The following is an 18,634-nucleotide window of genomic DNA, read 5'->3' on the forward strand; positions in this document are numbered from 1 at the left end:
TGATGCAATTTAATATCAACTTAAAGTTTAAATTTATTTGCTTGCATTGCGTCCATCTTTGTGAATTGAAATTTTGTACAAAGAAACATCCAAAAAACATAATTCAATTAGCTCTCACCAGGTTAAAGAAATTACGTCTGATCTGTCGGATGACGCCAGGAAAGGTGGCTCTGAGAAGTTCCTGCACACTTGCTGGCCAGCTGCGGTACATCTGGTCGTTTTCAATGTCATTCATCCACTGAAAAACACATAAATACAAAGCTTGTTTTTAAACAAAACCTCCAGTGTTTCAAAGGGCTGCAGATCAATTCCATTTTTAATCAATCAAATATCCAATTAATACCCAGATGGTGGCATTTCATCCAACCTACATCTACTTAGTACCCACAAAGAAACAATTTCACTCTCATATACTGAATTATTATTGTGCTTATTTTTGTATCTGTAATTAGGCATATGCAATTTATTTTAACTGTATATTATTTTCTGAAAACATTACACTACACCTTAATTTCATTTATTGTGTTACAGATACAATTTTGGGCCAATCGAGTTGTTAAGAAATATGACTGATTGAACCCTGATCAAAATAACTCGGAGGTAAATAATGGGAGTCACACACAAAACCACTTTTCGGAAAATTAGGTAATGATTATAAGAATTTCAGTAAAAAACATCATAAAAGGCACTATGAAATCATGCATGCTTGGTTTGAAGTGTCCTGTTACAAACCACTCCACTGTCCACCTACAAGGGGTTGGGTACGGCACAACTAATTCTGGGAAAACAAAAAAAAAATGGCTATAATGCAAATTGACAAATACCTGTTTAGGTTTCAGTACTGCAAAAGCAGATTACTAAACAGTTCCTGTATCAAATTTATCGAAATACATTTTGACGATCCCCAAGATCATGTGTTGTGAAAAAGTAAATGGCGAGGCAACATCTTACAGATTGCATAAAACTGAAACAACATTTATTCTGGATGACTTACAGTAGTTTATGCAACCATGAATTCTGCTCTCTAGACCAACATGATAGACGGTAAGTCTGGTCAACAGTTTATGACCTTAAGCTCAAGTGCCTTGGGGTTGCACAGCAGAATAACGACCCACTTCTGTATGGTAAAAAAGTGAAGACTATGGAGTGACTAAAAGAAAGTCTCGACTTAAATTCAGTTGAGATGCTATGACTCTACCTTAAACTGTCCATTCAGGTTTGAAAATCCTTCGGAGTGGCTCAATTAAAACAACTTAAGAATGAAGAGTAAATTCTTTCACAACAACAAAAATGGTTTATTAACAGTTATTGTAAATGCATAACAACTGTTGTTACCAAAGTTGGAATAATCAATTATCAAATGTAGTGAGCACTTGCTTTTTGATGGAAGGCAATAGATCAGTCTAAATTCTCAGACATGTGGACAAATGTGTATTGATTGACTGGTTTTGCAAAACCTTAACATCAGAAATAAGCAATTCCACCATTTTATTCTCTAGAAATAATTAATTATTTAAAATCTTTAAATACTAAAGATAAGAATTAAGTCCTCAGTCAGAAGTTTCTTCAGAATTGCTGTAATGCAGACTGCTACAGAAGATTTTTTCTACCCACAGCAGTAACAACTCTTTGAACATTTAATTTCCCTTTGAGATCAATAAAGTATTTCTGAATTAGATTGAATAACACTATCAAGTTTTCAGTGACAGAACTCTACAAATCCAGGTGCCAACAAAAACATTGATTAAATGTAGAACAGGTTTATCTTTCTGTCACAGAACATAAAGCAGACAGAGGAAGCAATTTTAGACAAAATACATTTTTGAGAGACTTTTCTTGGTTTCCTTCCAAGTTAAAAAAGTTTTAGGCGGCCTTTTGAGCTGAAGTATTCTCATGACAAATCTAATTCACACCCCAATTTAAGACCTTGAGGAAAAGAGCACCTTCAGAGTTGATCTGACAAGACAGGTGACGGGCCAGAAGAATTATTAGGCTGGACAGGACTCACCATTATAGCTGGATGTCGGATATCTAAGGCGTAGCTGTCATCCACTGTGTTCACAGGTAACCTAAGCAGCTTGGCCTGATGTTCTCCCTTAATGCCCAAGTTATGAAGCCCCTCTAAGACCTTGGCCTCTCCTCTGAGGATGTCTAATATACTGAAAGCATAAAAAAATGGTGGTTAGTTGTCTTTTTGTTTTACTTTGCTAGTGGATTTGTATAGAGCTCGAAGCTTATAGAGTTAGACTGTGTCCATGTTTTACCTAAAAGGGTTGTGAACATCTAGATCAATGTGTAGTCCGTTTATAAAGAGCTCCCCATCTCCTGGCTGGATGCCCATTGTCTCACCAAGATGCTGTAAAACAAAGTTGAAGAGCTATTTTACTGTGAGTTTAATAAAAGGAAAGATTTGGGCAAAATCTTTCTTCTTCCTCCTCCCTTTTCACAGAAAACAATATATAAGAATGTGTTTGTGATTATATTGGTTAAATCGAGTGAATAAACTGGTAGATTAAAAAAAGTTTCTTGGTATTACTGGTTTTAAAGGTTAACTTCTAAAAGCCCCACCAGGGACTGGGTTTGAGTTTAGCCTTTCGCTAAACGGCCTTTAGATAGGATAACAGCTCCTTTTAAATATAACATTGTTTTATGTCTTGTCTCGATAAAAATCTGCAATCAAAGGAAAATTATATTCATCAGTCAAAAGCCAAACCTTTTAATAATGTTCCCTTCACAGTGGAGTCAAAGTATTCCAGTCTCCAGGACTTTTAAGACTGCTCAAACACAGCTGTGTTTATGCAAATCTGGGAAGCCAGATTCCAGTGTGGAGGAAATCAAGGCTCTAATGGACTAATTAGCTTTCTCTAACATACATTTTCATGTTTTTCTTGTTCACAGTGGCAGAAATTCAGTGAAGGACTCTGTGTGTGACAGGAATTTTTAATTTAACTGTCTTTTAATAAAGGTCCAACCAATGACTGGATTTGCAAATTAGCCTGTGGCTAGAAAACCTACACACAAAACAACAAGTTGCTTTGTTTTGCACATGCCACACTGTTTAATGTGCTGTCCTTGATTAATTAAATTTGAATAGGAATCAATTGAAATCATACTACCCAAAAAGGTTTTTCAACACTTCTTTTCCAGCTAGCTCTTTCCCATGTATCATTATATAATGTGTATGTGCACAGAATGTGAAATCTGTGGGATTTCCCTAAAAACATGGGAGGTTTATTTATCCTCATCATCAGTTTCAGCCTTCCTGGAGAGAAGGAATGGGATGGTTATCGGTATTGATATTTACCAAAGTTCTGAAACCACTGAAATTGTTCATCACAGCTTCCCTATGACTTAATGTTTTTTTTGTCAGTTTGGGTCTTTATGATGTGCACAGCTGAGGCACTGCCAATAGCATTACAATAAATTTCTTGGTGCGCTGCTGGGCCTAAGTCATCGTGATAAGAATGCATTTTTGATGCAATGACAGTGCGGCCACTTCTACTTCAAATTTTCCAATAACTGATCAATGAAGCTCTGTGCAGGTCACCTGTCATACTACCTGGGAAAATATATCACAATGATTTCACCAAGGAAAAATTATCCAGAGGACCTTTTTAAGACTCTCCAAAGGCAGATTTTTACTTTTGTGGTGCAGTTTTAGTCCAGTGTACAGGGGGTACGAGATCTTTAAAACTGATCTTTTGAAAAGAAAAATATGTGGAAAGATATGAATACATAAAGGAAAGAAGAAAATGTGAACAAGGCCTTTAAAGAGAATAACAATAAGAAGTTAAATTACAGAATAAAAGCTTGTTCAATAAAATTCTGTGTATGACAGACAGATGTTATCAAGGAAACCACCTGCATTCTCATGCAGAAACACTGCTTATGATTTCACACCTTTTGGTTCTTCTCAATTTCTTTTCTCATTTCCTGTTTTACGGCCACTGTTGTCAGTGATCTGTGGGAACAGTAAAACATGTACAGTCACCATCAGCTTTTAACACATCCCCAGCCAGCTGTAAAATGCCAGTTTTAATCTCCAAAAACCTGTGGGCCCTCAAGTTGGTGCCTTTGCAGCACACTGCCAGTAAACACCCAACTCTTACTCAGCAACTTCTGCTGTTTTTACAAGCTGCCTGAGCCAAAACACGCATACATCAAGAAAAGCTGATTAGATCTCTGTATAAAAGAACAATGTATATTTATATGTCCCAAGAAGGAGACAGAAGGTAATGATGAAGAAATAAAAAAGGTTTATATCTGAAATATTTCATGTGCACTTTAACAAGCATCAATAGTGCTTAGATTTGCAATATGTAACAGAGAGCGAGGATGGGATATGGATTTTGGAACAATACCAATGCCCCTGCTTGTCAACCAGAAAAAAGAAGAAACAAATTTTCTTACCTTGCTCTGCTTGGAAAGTTTTGACTGAGGTCTCGCATGACCTTTAAAGCATCGAACTTTGGCACAGACATGATTCTAGCAGCAGCCTGAAAACTTAAATCTGGAGAAAATGGCAAAAAAAGAATAAAACAATGTATTCAAACAAGTAACAATGAACAATAAATGTCATTACAGCTGTAATAATCAATATTTCATTATTGAACTGTTTTAGAAACAGTAAGAATAATGATGGTTTCCTAATAATTTTCATTGTGTCAATAGTTCGTTACCATTTTATTGAGTGTTTCTAGTGTATAACTGAAACCAATAACAGATCCATAAAAACACTTCTGCCAATCACCTTGCATCTCCCACACTTTGAGAGGCGTCATGTCGTTGGTACTTTCCAGCAGATGCTTTCGAAGTTCGCCAAGTTGCTCCTGGAGCTCAGGGTGAGATGTTCTAAAGGTAGGCAAAGGAAGATTGAGCAAAGCACTCCTCATATAAAATGACATTGATGTTGAAGAAAGATAAGGGTTATACATTTCAAAGATGAAACATTAGACATACCAGATATAGGGACATTAAAAATTTATTTTATATTTTAGACGATTCCACACACCCTTATTTGTTAAGTAGCCGTTTCATTGCTTTGCCGAGCATCTTTTAGCTTTTATAACTTTTAAGCAGTTTTATGTGCTGAGAAGCTTCTTCCACCTCTTGATATGAGTCTTTGCCTTCTTCACATTAAAAGCCTCCAAGTCAGTGACTTTTATGGTTTCTATGCTGTAACTGGATCCCTCTAATCTCAGCTAACATTTTCCATCAATTTAAATCTGGTAACGCAGAACACCACTCTAGGACATTTCAGAATTTCTCACTTAATTGGAGGTGTGCTTGGGATCACTGCCTCACTGGAAGGTCATGTCAGAAGCAAATAAGGGATGATATTGATATCCCAAGATTTAACTATGTTTTACCGTCACTGTAGGCCATGGACATTGGGAGATGGACTTAAAAGCAACTCAAAATCACCCAACTGCAATGCTAAATCAAAGTTGAGTAACTGAAAAAAAAAAATCTTAAAAAAAATACTGTTAGAAAAATACATCATCCGTTCAAATTGTACAAAGCGCCATATCAAAAACTTGCTTTTTGAAAAAAAAACACATATTGGATGCATCATTAAAATAATGCATCTGACAATAACTGTAATTATTATAACCAAACCACTTCCAGCAAAACAACAGAAAATTAAGCTGATTAAACAACATTTAGTGCTGCTAATAATGGTGTTTTGCAACTTACCTTAATGTTCCAAATAAGAAACCTTGTACTTCATCATTTTCATCGTCCTCAGCATTTAGAACCGTCTTTGAATCTACAAAATGACAGGTACGTCCAAAATTAGCATACACAGCAGGATCCAGTATACACCGCATGATAAGATGCTAACTCACCTTTAACTTTGGTATCATCCACAGCTTTGTATTCTGTGCTTTTGATGGCCAACTCAACACCATATCCTGATAAAAGCACCTTTTGAGGTTTTGGTTTCTGAAGCAATTGAAGCAAAGGACACATATTGGTTTGTTTGTACATTTTCCTTTCAAATTATTGTGATAATAATCATCAACACTGAAAAGGCTGCCTCAAGGCAGAGGACCTTTGTAGACCTGCCAAAATACACAATTACATCAAAATTATAGCTTCCACAGTGGTGCCCAAATTTTTTGCCAAGTGGGGCAAAACTGTAAAGATGAAACTACTTGCAGGCCAGAACTAAAAAAAATATCTACTGACTGTTTTCATCCTATAAACAAAACATGCAATAAATGTAATCAAATAAAGATTCTGTAAAATATTATAGATCTAAAACACATTTGCTTTATTTAAAAAAGTAAAAAATAATTTAAAAATTAACTAAACTACTTTTTATCTTATTGGTGAAGAATATTTGTGCTAAGTCAATTCTGATCTAGAGATCAAATTTAATGTGCCCTAGTCTGTATTTGAGCAAAAGTCACTTGATGCTTGTGATCCAACTTTCTACAGAGTTAGAATGAAAGCAAAAAAAGACACGACTAATAGAAAAACAACCATGAATCACACCCAACATTTCCAACTTTAAGAGCATTAAATCAATTTACAAAAAATTATGCCATTCTTGAACAGTGATTGAGGGTCAAACTAAATTATTTCAAGGACTAATAAAGCCCCCGGGCTGCACTTTGGCAATATTTCATTTAGAAAGTTCACTGTCAACTCAATATGCAGAGTGATGTTAAATTTATTTCTGCTCCTGTAAAAGTAACATGAACATGTAAATGTAAAGGAACAGCATCTTGCCAGTTATGACTTGATATATGATACTTCTTGTTGTTATTGTTGCATATAACCTCAATTTCTGTGCTTTACTTTTTATTTTTAAGTTTAATGATTTTTGATGTTCTAAAATCTAAAAGCTAAATTTTGTTTTAATCTCACAACCAAATAGTATTTTGAAGAAACATATATCTATTTTTTCCTCCAAAAGGTGCTAAAGGTTTTATGTACTTTTATGTATGTATGCACTTTAGTCTTCAAATTGACCATCTTATATCTCTGACTGATTTCTTGTCAAATAAGCATTTTAGAAATGGTACTGAAAGGTCACTGCCAACACTGTCAATCACAAGTGGCCAAAAGATAAACAACTTTATTTTTTGATGTATGAATAAAATAACTGGTGTGTGATTTATTAAAATCATTGCAATATTCATATGTGCAATAGTAGTGCTACATATGGTTTTTTGAAATAAAGAACTTGGTGCATATCATATTTCAAGTGTCAAAAATTATTCTATTGCATGGCAATAAATTATATATTCAAGTGGGCTTTAGTCAAAATTTTAAATGTCAGAAAGGATCCGTTTATCGCATCTAATATCACCATCACAATATTCACCCAATAATACAAAGGAAAATTGGTAATTAGCTTGTTAATTACTGAATTAGTATTTCTTAGGGAAAACAAGCAACTAAAAATTGTTGTTAATGTTATGCGAGAGTCATGTACAGTAGCTGCCTGTTTAAACAGACCAGGTTTAAGCACCTTAGGGGAAAAAAAGACACAAAAATGGACATCTAGCTTTACTTACATGCAAGCATATTAAATATACATGCAAAATTATGACAGCTGCTCTAAGCTACTTCCCAACTAATAAAAACTGAAAATTTGTACATTTAATGTTACAAATTGTTACGAAAAGCAAAAAATAAACTGTACTTGTGCAAAAAAAGAAAAAAACTACAGCTGAATGAATTATTTCACAGTTCAAGCAGTAAGTGAAGCATAAAAACCCCTTTATCCTTCTAAATAATACCATCAGGAAAATAGTCTTTGCTGATTTGTCTTGAATGTTGGTCCAATGGTCATGGACAATAACTAATGTTTCTGCCTACACCCAATCTTGAGTCAAGAAAAGTAGAAAAAAAATTATCAAATACGCACCACCACAAAATGCCGCAAAACATACATAAGCTTGCCCTCTTGAGCCTTTTCCGACAGCACCTTATGAAACAAGTTGAACTTCTTGGTTCCGATTTCAGCATAGAGGATCACAACAGGCATATCGGTTTTGTTGACTGCTGGATATGTGTGATCATTCTTATACAAGTATGGTTTTGGCCTGCAAACATTTCAGAAAGTTGGAAAAAAAAAAAAAAAAAACATTTCTGAGTCAGAGCATCCCTCGGGAAAATAAAAAGAGTTGCTTTCCTATTCTCTATTCATTTTATCATCAAAAACAGCTGCAGTCCACGGTACCTGCCTGCTGCCTCCTTAAGGAGCTTCTTGATGTCCTTGGTGCTGCAGCTATGTTGACCATGAATCGAGACAAATGCAGGACAAGCCTCAGGCGGAGGCTCATCACTGGCTATCTGTTCAAAACACAACAAAGATTAGCCTTGGCAATTAAAACGTTATATATCCAAAAGAAAAGTACAAGAAATTGTTAAATAGGAGCTTCTCTTTCCGTAATTATTCAACAAAAATCTTTACAGCATGTATGAAACAAACTTCATTTTATTCCACACTGCGTTTCCTACAATACCAATCTCTGAATAACTACACCATCAATGAACACCTAAAGAATTTGCCTCATATTGTTCTCCATAACCACAACGAAACTGAAGAATATCCAATAGCTAGAGCAGCTGCTTCAAGGAGCTCTCTTTATTTTTCACATATTTTCACAGAGTTACCCATTACATTATATTTCTCCTACTTAGGTGAAATGCTAAACATGTTTAATCATTGTGCAGTGAAGGATAAACATCTCAATCCACATAATTGAGATGATAAATAAAATACATGCCAGACAGAATAAATGGAACCATAACTCTATTCAAATGCTCTTTTCTCACTGCTTAAAACTCTCACAATCCAGTTGACATTTCCGACATGTACACACACACACAAACAATATTCCAATGTCTGCAGCAAAAGTGTTTTGGCACCACTTTTCACCAGGAATGAATATTGTTTCCTGTCATGCCAAGCCTAGTTTTGATCAATTAAATAAAACTTGATTGAAAAACGGCTTAGTTGCAGTTAAATGAAAGCACTAATGGGTCATGCTTAAAAATCAAAACAAAAATAAAATCACAATGAAAAAACACAATGTAAAATGGACATCAGCAATAACAGTTATATTCTAAAGCAATCCTTACCTGTTGAGATGCATGGACAGCTGGTGAGTAGGACCGCATGGCCAGAGCAAATCTGAGAAGGTTCACTTGAAGATGTGTGAGAAACTGAGCTGCCTTTTTGATGATCAGGTTGTAATATGAGCGCACAGATTCTAAAAAAATAAAATAAAAAAGTCAAGATAAATGGCTGAATCCTAAATCTGTTGCAATGATGTCGATTTAAAAAAAAAAAAAAAAAAACATTTAGAACACAAACCTCCTTGCTTGTAAACAGTGAGTTCCTTTACAGTGTCAATAAAGTTCCAGAATTTTTCACTTCCATCTTCTCCAATAAACTCACTGTGTCGTTGAAAGAGATAATTAATTAAAATACATATAGCTCAGTCAGTAATTGCAAAATTTTTAGATAACATTAAGCCATAAATTTCTGGAATAACGCTCCTCCACTTCTGATTTTTTACACCACAAATATGACTTTCAGCAGAGATCTTTGATCCTGTACCGGGTAATTTATTCCAGACAGACAAGGGTCATTATGAGATTCCCACTAATTGATAGCTTCAAGTAAGAACACTGCGGTTTTATAGCCTCGTAGTATTTAACAAAAATTTAGGGCAAAAACTATTAATTTTGCTTTTATTTAAACACAAATACAAATATAATTCCTAATGCTCTTAAAGTGATAAAATGGACAGACAGTTCTGTTAAATCACTTATTACTCATTTGATATGACATATACAAAAAAAGTTAAATCCACATATAAAATATGTTTTTGCTATTGTGCTCTTTATAGAGTAACACTGAGAGAAGTCTAATAGTAACATTAACTTAATTAAATTAGGTTACTTTTCTTAATGCATAAGAAGATTAAGCTAAATTGAGACAACCAAGTATTCACACATATAGCCATACTTAACAGCAATTTAAAATTTCCAAATAAAGTAGCATGCATGCTTTTGAATTGTGGGAGGAAATTTTACCCAGAGAAAATAGATACCCAGAGAGGTCTTGAATTTGAACCCAGGAATGTCTTGATGCAACGCAAACTCAATGTAATCATGTTTAATAAAAAAAATACATATATAAATATTTCCTATTTGTATCTGCTATATTTTTTCTAAAGTAGGGTTTAATAAGAAGTTAGCAGCCAAAATATTTTGTTTAAATTGATATTATTTTTAGCATCTTGCTAGAAAACAAATATTAGAAACAAAATCACAAAAATGATTATATTACTACCGAAAAGTACAAGGCTTACATTTAAGACTTCAAAGTGGAATAGGTCCTACTTATCACACATTTATCGAGATTTCCGTATGTGTTCCCAGTGAACACAAATGTACCTTGTCTCCAGGAGGAAAGGGGTCATGCTCCACTTGGCTTTGAGGCTGGCCGTGACCCCTTTGGGAGCTGCTATACCCTGATGCATGTTCAGCAGCAGCAGCGACAGTAGTAAAACCTTCTTCATTGTCACGGAGGAACATGTACCTAACGGGAGCAAACGCACCTCCGTTAGCTCAGCTCGTCAGTCTTAGGAACTAAGTGCCTGTCACTGCCACGTAGTTACCGCAACTAGTATTAGCTAACTAAAAAAAGAAAACACTACTAACACGGCAAGGTGTACAAACTTAAACTCAGTAAGACTGTGGTAGGTTTTTATCAACAGTAGAGAGGTTTAGTGACATGTATGGAGTTATACTTGTAATGATAAAATAACGGGTCCTACATTCAGGAACAGAGTGAAGTTTACCCGGTTGCTGACTGAAAACGAGCAGCGTTAACTCTGAAAATAGTAAACTGACGAACAAAGACAACAACTTTTGTTTATTACAATTCACTTTACGATTGTTTACTAAGTCTCACCTCGCTGGTGATGCTGACCACTTCCATACAAGCAAGGGGGCTTCACGTTGGTATTTTGGGAAGCTAGCTGGAAAAGGCTAGCGAGGAACGGGGCTTGTGTGAGACGCAACTCACGTAAACCGTTATTCGTATTTAGACAAATGTAAAAAAATAAAAATAAATAAATATCATACTGTTATTTTCAAGCACGTAAAATAAATTAGTTCAAAGCATTATAAAAGCTGATAGTAGATGTATGATTAAATAAAAACCTATGAAAATGTGAGAAATATTCCGGCACATCGGCAGGCAGCTAAAAAGACTGACGCTTGTTTCCATACATTTTTCCCCAAAACACCAGGGGTTGTTGTGACCGATCTCATGAGCAATAAACGACTAAGTGTAGCAGATATATATTGACACTCTAAGACGCTGGGTGTCACATTTTTGTGAAAATAAACATTGTAAATATTAATTATAAAGTAATAAAAGTAAAATAAGCACATTTTAATATTAATTATAAAGTAATAAAAGTAAACTAAGCACATTTTAAAATAATAAATTTAAGTGGAAATTTTCAGACAGCAGACAATATTTTTGCGGTATTGACAAAACACCGTTTTTGGAATGTTGCCATTACACCGAATGGGCACCAAATTGTGTGCTATATTTCTAAACACTTCAATTTTGTATATTCCGTTTTTAAAATCTTGCATCCTTCCAAAGTTGTCTTACTTACAAATGCAACTATGGAAATATCCAGTGAAGATAGTGGTGCCATCCACACCTATAATCCATTTCAAACGTTTTAGGCCTAGAGTGCCTAACCTCAAGCCACCTCTTTGGTTCTGCAACAAAGGATTTGAGTAATTGTTGGCATCTGATGTTGCTCCGAATTATTGATTCCATTCATATTTTTCTCAAAATACATTTGTGGCTTTGTGTTTTTGGTTTTGTAAGTATACCTTTTCTCCTCCTCACCCTGCAAACTGGAAAAGCCACCTTTCTTAAGACTAACTCAGCTTTTCAAGCTCATTGAAGGACATTGACTGCAATGAATTGAATTGAATTGAATTGAATTGAATTGAATTGAATTGAATTGAATTGAATTGAATTGAATTGAATTGAATTGAATTGAATTGAATTGAATTGAACTGAACTGCTTGTCAGCCCTCATCCAAGATTTCTTGGAAATTCTAAGTTGTTTGAAAAACATCAGTGTCTTGCTTATCCCAAGCTTTGGCTTTGTTACAAACTGGCAACTTGTCTAGGATAGAATGCTCTTCATCTCCTTCATATTTACAACAGGTATAGGCACTCATTAACCCTTTCCCCGAATAATAGCAAGTAGGTAGAAAAGATGGATGGAATAAAAAATTTCTGCACTTCCAGGGTCAGTGAGAGAATTAAATACCTAAACTACTTCATTATTGAAATGCTTTTCATGCTATTGATTCATCAGAAGATAGAAAAAAAATCAGAGTAACATAATGACAACTTATGATCGTTCACAAATTTACTGAGTGGAAGCACATTACCTCCGTCTTTGAACATCCTTCTTTGAAATAAGTACAACAGAACAAAATTAATTATTTTATTGGGAAAAAAAGCTGAATACATAAGAATAAGGTCCAGACAAACTCTTGTAAACACAGTTTTAGCTGTTGTTCCTTTGCTCAAATTAATTACATCTCTTTCATGCTCATGCTTTCTGTTCCATAATTTCTAAACTAAAAATGACCTTAATGGTCTGATTCAAGTATGTTTTTCTGATAGAATCATTGAGATGTTTTTACTGATGCAATGTCTCTCAAACAGCCAATTTATTTCATTTTATTAAGTTAATTTAAAATTTAGAGGAGGATGAACAGACGGATGGATGGAGTGATGTTTTGGTGACAGTTTTGAATTCTTTATTGGAATTCAATAAGAACTAATGACATGGAATAGAATGATTTTTTTTATTTATGCAATTGTTTGCACAAGTCATAAAGTTATACGAATAGGTTTAAGTATTTTGTTTTTAATTTGAGGAAAAGCAACAGAATTGGAGGTTCCAGCCACTTTGTGCAGTGCACAAATTGGTAACTATGTTTCTTAGGTATAAAGCAAAGACCTTGTCTCTTCAAAACTATTTTCTTGTCATTGTGGGCAAAACACTCAAGTTTTGACCTTTCTGACTATAATATTTATTCTCCTGCTAATATTTAGGCCTTCTATGTTGGTGTTTTCAAATTTTAACTGAGCTAAGAAGGTGTCAATTTTGGATCTCAGGCTTTCTTTCTAAGTGGCATGTTATCAGTTGCTGACTTTATTACTGGCTTGTCTGGGGGTCCAGCAATTTCCAAGATTTGAGCCTTGGTGGATCCTGGATTGTTTTTGAACATTCTATCTTTTTTCTTTTCATATGTAAATATAAAAGTTTGGAACCAGATGGTTAAAGCAACAACACAACTGGTTGTTTTATGGGTGCAGTTTGTGTAGTCTTATTGTACTAACAGTCAGAAGTAGCATTAAGTTGGTAATTTGCTTCATTGCCAGTGATACAAAAAGATTGGAAAAACGAAGGACTCTGGTTTATCCAACTATTGACTAGGTGGTTGAAATGTGAACAGAATTAAAAGTTACACAAGAAAAACTATCCCAAATACAGAGTGTGAGTGTTTGAACATTCCCCTGAGAGCAGGGTTTGATCAAGTCATGGACTGAACTGTAAAACCCAGCTGGGAAGCTGAACTTCAGTCCAAACAAATAATTGTCTCCTGAAAATCACTCAAAATAAGATGCTTTTAATTAGTTAAGAGCAAAAGAAGAGTTCACATCTGTCTTGTTATTTAGTCCTTTCAGAATTCATTTTTAAATCTGACTTTAGCTTTCAGGGCCATGCTTGTATAAACTCCTTCCTCACTGAATTGATAAAACCTCATTCTCCAACTTGAGCTCTCAAGTCTTAAACTAAAATGCACTAGAAAACCAAAAGTGCAGGGATAGAACTTGAGGGAATTACTCTTTCCAAGCCATTGCACCTCGACTGCGGAAGGAGCTGCCTCTGTTTCTGCAGTCAAGACTCATTTCAAAAGCATATGGAGGTATTCATTTTCAACCACGATTTTCCTTAAAATCAAATGTTCTAATTTGATTCCATTTTCATTTTTCTCAGTCGCTTCGGTACATTTCTCAGAACACAATTGAAATTCTCACTGCTTGTTCAGTCATCAAATCATTGTCACTTATGCACATCGAAAAGCAGTTTCTCATTTCTGTAAACAGGTAACAAATGCTTTTGGACAATCAGTTCAAGTGAGTATGTACAATTCTCTGCTTTTTCTTACACTCTTGATTGCTTATGTAATGAATCAAAAGGTATTATATGGGTCCCTGTTGAACAGCCTCACCCTCCACAACATTTAAGCATAGGTTTGTTGTATAAGCCTTAGAGGCTTGGACAAGTTGTCATAATAAGGAAAGCATATAATCCTATACATTTACATTAGACTTTTTTTTCCTAAATGTGTCCTACATTGCTCCTAGGTGAATCCTGGGTTTCTCCAACAAAAGTAAATGTGTGAAGCATTAGATCAACCAATGATCAACCAGTTTTCTGAAAGAGCTCGAAGGTCTTGATGTTGCATGTCTGACAATGGAATGACCAAGATTTCAGGTGAACAGCCAGAGAGAAGAAGAAGAAGAGGAAGAGGAGTGATGCTGCTCTTCTGCCTCGTCACAGAAGACGAGGCAGAAAGCTGAGGACGTATGCCAGTTTCCATCACTTGTTGTGACCCACAAGAAAATACTAATGGAGTTCCTCTTATTCTACTAATAATTCCTTAACCTCAAACAGACTGACAGACAGACAGACTGAGCAGCATTAATAATACAGCCGGTAAAGGCTGCAAAAGGATTCAGACTGAAATAAAGAATCATCCTTGATGTGTGAATTGGCCGAGAATATGCAGCCAGAGATACAACGCTATTGATCACAACTTCTTTATGTGTTGTTGGATCTAAATTCAACCAGTAGCCAAGTAAATATGTGCAAATTGCTGTTTGCAGATACTTTCTGTCTAATCCACACTGGTGCTTTTTAGCAAAGAGGAATGGAAAATTTTCAGTTTCTAGATGTGCAAACCTGGATGAGACATACTTCAGAAAGACAGGTGGCTACCATAGCAGTCAATTTATTGATTTGAGAGATTGAATACGATACAAAGCCACCATCTTAAATGCAACAAATTTTTTGCAGACCTTGTTTTATTTTAAATGTTACTTCTAACGATAAAATATTTTCTGATGGATACGTTTCCGTTTTAATATTTTAAAGTGGAATGAATGTGTTTGAGAAGTTGGGCTGTATATAGGGTTTAGGTATTTAAATATGGGTTTAAATCTCTATTTTGTCTGCGTCTATCATGCTTCTGGCTTTGCTCTCTGTAAAATAAGATTATGTGGTGGATATGATAGGGGTATGAGCCATAGAGCTCTCTCCCAGTCCATCCACGAGGAGGGCATAACGCGTATTTGTCGGCTCAGATGCAGCAGCAGCAGCAGCAGCAGCATCCTCTCAAAAAGCAGCGCTTTCAGCTGAGCCAGTCAGTGAATCTCAGCCCTCCGTGCAGACAGGATGCAGCTGTCCGAGCAGAACTGACTCTGTAAAGGTGAAAGAGAGTGAAGCTAAAAACTCTCTCTGATCTCTTTGTTTCTTTTTTTTTTCTCCCCCCATTTCATCGGAGTGGTCGGAGCAGATGCAGCTTCACGGCGGCTTCAGAAGTTGGACAGCCACAGATTTGCATGCCATGACTCTTGAATCTGGACATTCCCAATGCAGCGCAGCGCAGACGGCGTGGATCATTTTAAAAGCCATTTCGTCTGTCCACATCACGCGTGTCAGGAGGGTGATCATCATGTGGCGCTTTAAATAATAATAATTAAAACAAAAAGAAATGAAGGAATACTGATTTCCGTCCGAACAGCCTCCGGGTGATACCTCTTATTTACAGTAATGGAATGAAGTCACTATCCTGAGATATAATGGATGAGAGATCCAGCAAGCTCATCTTGGTTCCCATCTTGGCAGTCCTTTTTGTTATGATAGGTTATCAGTACATTTGTCCAGCGGGCAGCAATTCGTGCCACTTTAAGTCCGAGGAGAGACTCAGAGGGGTGAGCCTGCTTTCTTCCCCGTATCAGGACGCCGATTACTTCTACAGAGATTCCGACCTGGACGATGACGGTCCGCCGAAGCTGGCGTCCAAATTTAACTTCACCGAGAGAGACCTGGACAGACACGTGGAGTTCAACATCAAAGGGGACGACGTGATCGTGTTCCTGCACATCCAGAAAACCGGCGGCACCACTTTCGGCAGGCATCTGGTGAGGAATATTCGCTTGGAGCAGCCGTGCGACTGCAAGCCCGGCCAGAAGAAGTGCACCTGCCACCGGCCGGGCAAAGAGGAGTCCTGGCTCTTCTCCCGGTTCTCCACGGGCTGGAGCTGCGGGCTGCACGCGGACTGGACCGAGCTGACGAACTGCGTTCCGGTCGTAATGGATAAGAAGGAGGCCCAGAGGAATAAAAGGTATTAAATTAACAGGCTCCCTACCCCGTGACATTTAAAAACTGCTGCAGGTTATGAACAAATGATTGAGAAGGAATTTGTGATAAATGCTAAAATATTGTGTCTTATGCAAAATTCTGGTGTAACAACCTATATTATTCGCTTATCTTTGTAACAATTAGGTAAATGCATTTATGTTACATTTCATGTCATTCTCAGTAAATTCGCCCATATGCAACTCTTTAACCACTTCTAACTTTTCTATTGTGCAAGTGTTCTTTGGTTCATTTAATTACAACCTCTGTGTAGTCATCGTTTTAAGGCTGTTTCAGCTCGAACAATCAATGCTTTTATCTCCCAGAAAAAAAACAACTAAACAACACATTTGAAAGTGGTGCTTTTTTTAGACAAAAATGTTTAAAGTCAGACTCGTTCAGCTCATTTTATTTCCTCTTTACCACAACATTTACACATCTGTAGGCACCATTTCAATCACATTTTCACCTTTTATACAGAAAAACGTGAAAGTGGTTATCAGATTTGAAGGACCACCTTCCAAACAATATTAAATTCTGTTTGAAAACCAGATCAAACCTTTGCTAAAAATAAAATCTAGTAAAAATGTAGGTGAAAACAGCTCGGTGCACTAGCTTGCATAGAGTCAATAAGTGTTGATTATCGTTAACTTTTCTTCCTCAAAAATGTTCATGTTATTGCATTGTATTTTATTGGGATTTAGTGTGATCTAAAAATGGAAATACTATAACTAGAAACCCATCAATATCAGGTTTTTCACCTAAACTGACTGGATGAGTAGAGAGGGCTTTGATCACAGATGTAGCCAACAAGCCCCTGTTAACCATGGAGGAGCTGCAGAGATTCACAGCTCAGGTGGGGTAAGCTGTCCACAATGTTGCATAGAAAGCCTTTGTTGAAAGAAAGTCTCCTTTAAAATGTGCAGAAGAGTGAAAAAGCAAATGCGGAAAAAGTTTTATCTGGTAAAATTTGATGAAAATTGATCTTTCTAACCTATATTCAAAATGCTATGTTGGGTGAAAAACTAATAGTACACATCACCCTTAGCAAATGGGTGGAACATGGTGGTGGCGGCATTATGTTGTACAGATGTTTTTTGTCCACACTGATAAGGAAACTGGTCAGAATTGAGAGACAGTGGAAATGCAGGTAAAGCTTTAACTGTCATGAGGACACTGGTTTCCTCTTATTCAGTCTCACTGAACTTTGAGCTACAAAACAAAGAAAAATTGATCAAATATTACAATATCTACATATGCAAAGGCATACTTCAAAAGCTTTGCAACTGTAATTGAGGCAAAATATACTTGTCAATGCTTGAACACCATGTTTCTATTTTAATCCATTTCAGAATAATGCACTATATTGTGTTGGCCTACAAAGTCAAACTAAAACAGTTTGATGTTTCTTGTTGTAAAGTGACAAAATGTCTCAAAGCTCAAAGGGCCTTAAAACTTTTGCAAGTTCATAACCCTTGTTTTGTCTGAAAACTTGGACTCTGTCTACAGGTGTAATAAATCTGAGGCCAGTGGTGGTTCCTGCATGAATGAAGCCCGTTTTTCTGCTGCCCTTAAACCAGTCAAAATGAAGAGAAGGAATTCTGGGGTGTAATAAAATGTCCTAAACAAAGCATGTGAAATATAAAATAGATATGTTGTCTTTTTTTTTGGTGCTGAAGCTTACTTAGCCCCACACCTTGCTGACCTTTACCGCTGTTCATATGGCCTAAAGGTGTCGTTTTGGTGTATAAAATTAATTAAATTGTCTTTTTTTTTAATAACAAAATCTTGATTTGTTGCCATCTCCACTAGTGACTTGCTTCAAATTACGGTACAATTACTGCACAAGCTGGATGTTATCTGAGAGAAAAAGCAATGAACATAATTTTAAATTCACTGGGTCTATTTTAGACTGCTGTATCCACTGCAGAGACACTTGCAATTACTTGCATAAAAGAGATGCAAAGAGACACACAGCAATGAGTGCACAAGCGACATACTATATATGCTATATGTCCATGTGTCTATTTTTCAGCGCAGTAAGCACGTCTGAGTCACGGAGTTTCAAAGCAGCATTAGGTTTCCAGACTCTTCATTAAACAAGGACTTTAAAAAGTCAGTGT

The 18,634-nt window shown here is 36.0% G+C and overlaps 2 protein-coding genes across 6 annotated transcripts in view; one reads left to right on the forward strand and one right to left on the reverse strand.

The window, feature by feature from the left end:
- The window catches only part of uggt2 (UDP-glucose glycoprotein glucosyltransferase 2), a 41,396-nt gene extending 30,328 nt beyond the window's left edge, over positions 1 to 11,068 (reverse strand). For 3 of the 5 annotated variants that reach the window (XM_044130876.1, XM_044130878.1, XM_044130877.1), the window contains exons 1-14: positions 10,946 to 11,031; positions 10,426 to 10,570; positions 9,338 to 9,420; positions 9,103 to 9,233; positions 8,198 to 8,310; positions 7,883 to 8,060; positions 5,850 to 5,946; positions 5,698 to 5,770; positions 4,751 to 4,851; positions 4,411 to 4,510; positions 3,901 to 3,961; positions 2,265 to 2,356; positions 2,009 to 2,159; positions 119 to 238 (exon numbers count right to left, since the gene is read on the reverse strand). In XM_044130876.1, coding sequence (XP_043986811.1) covers positions 119 to 238; positions 2,009 to 2,159; positions 2,265 to 2,356; positions 3,901 to 3,961; positions 4,411 to 4,510; positions 4,751 to 4,851; positions 5,698 to 5,770; positions 5,850 to 5,946; positions 7,883 to 8,060; positions 8,198 to 8,310; positions 9,103 to 9,233; positions 9,338 to 9,420; positions 10,426 to 10,550 — 1,425 coding nt within the window. In that variant the 5' untranslated portion in view covers positions 10,551 to 10,570; positions 10,946 to 11,031. Of the gene's footprint in view, positions 1 to 118; positions 239 to 2,008; positions 2,160 to 2,264; positions 2,357 to 3,900; positions 3,962 to 4,410; positions 4,511 to 4,750; positions 4,852 to 5,697; positions 5,771 to 5,849; positions 5,947 to 7,882; positions 8,061 to 8,197; positions 8,311 to 9,102; positions 9,234 to 9,337; positions 9,421 to 10,425; positions 10,571 to 10,945 lie in introns of those variants that run through there. The other 2 variants (XM_044130879.1, XM_044130880.1) reach the window with 2 other exon arrangements.
- Positions 11,069 to 15,311: 4,243 nt separating this feature from the next.
- Positions 15,312 to 18,634, forward strand: part of hs6st3b (heparan sulfate 6-O-sulfotransferase 3b) — a 78,436-nt gene continuing 75,113 nt past the window's right edge. The window contains exon 1 of the mRNA XM_044130886.1: positions 15,312 to 16,497. Coding sequence (XP_043986821.1) covers positions 15,953 to 16,497 — 545 coding nt within the window. The 5' untranslated portion in view covers positions 15,312 to 15,952. The remainder of the gene's footprint in view (positions 16,498 to 18,634) is intronic.

Source organism: Gambusia affinis, linkage group LG11 (assembly GCF_019740435.1).
Source record: "Gambusia affinis linkage group LG11, SWU_Gaff_1.0, whole genome shotgun sequence".
Classification (NCBI taxonomy): domain Eukaryota; kingdom Metazoa; phylum Chordata; class Actinopteri; order Cyprinodontiformes; family Poeciliidae; genus Gambusia; species Gambusia affinis.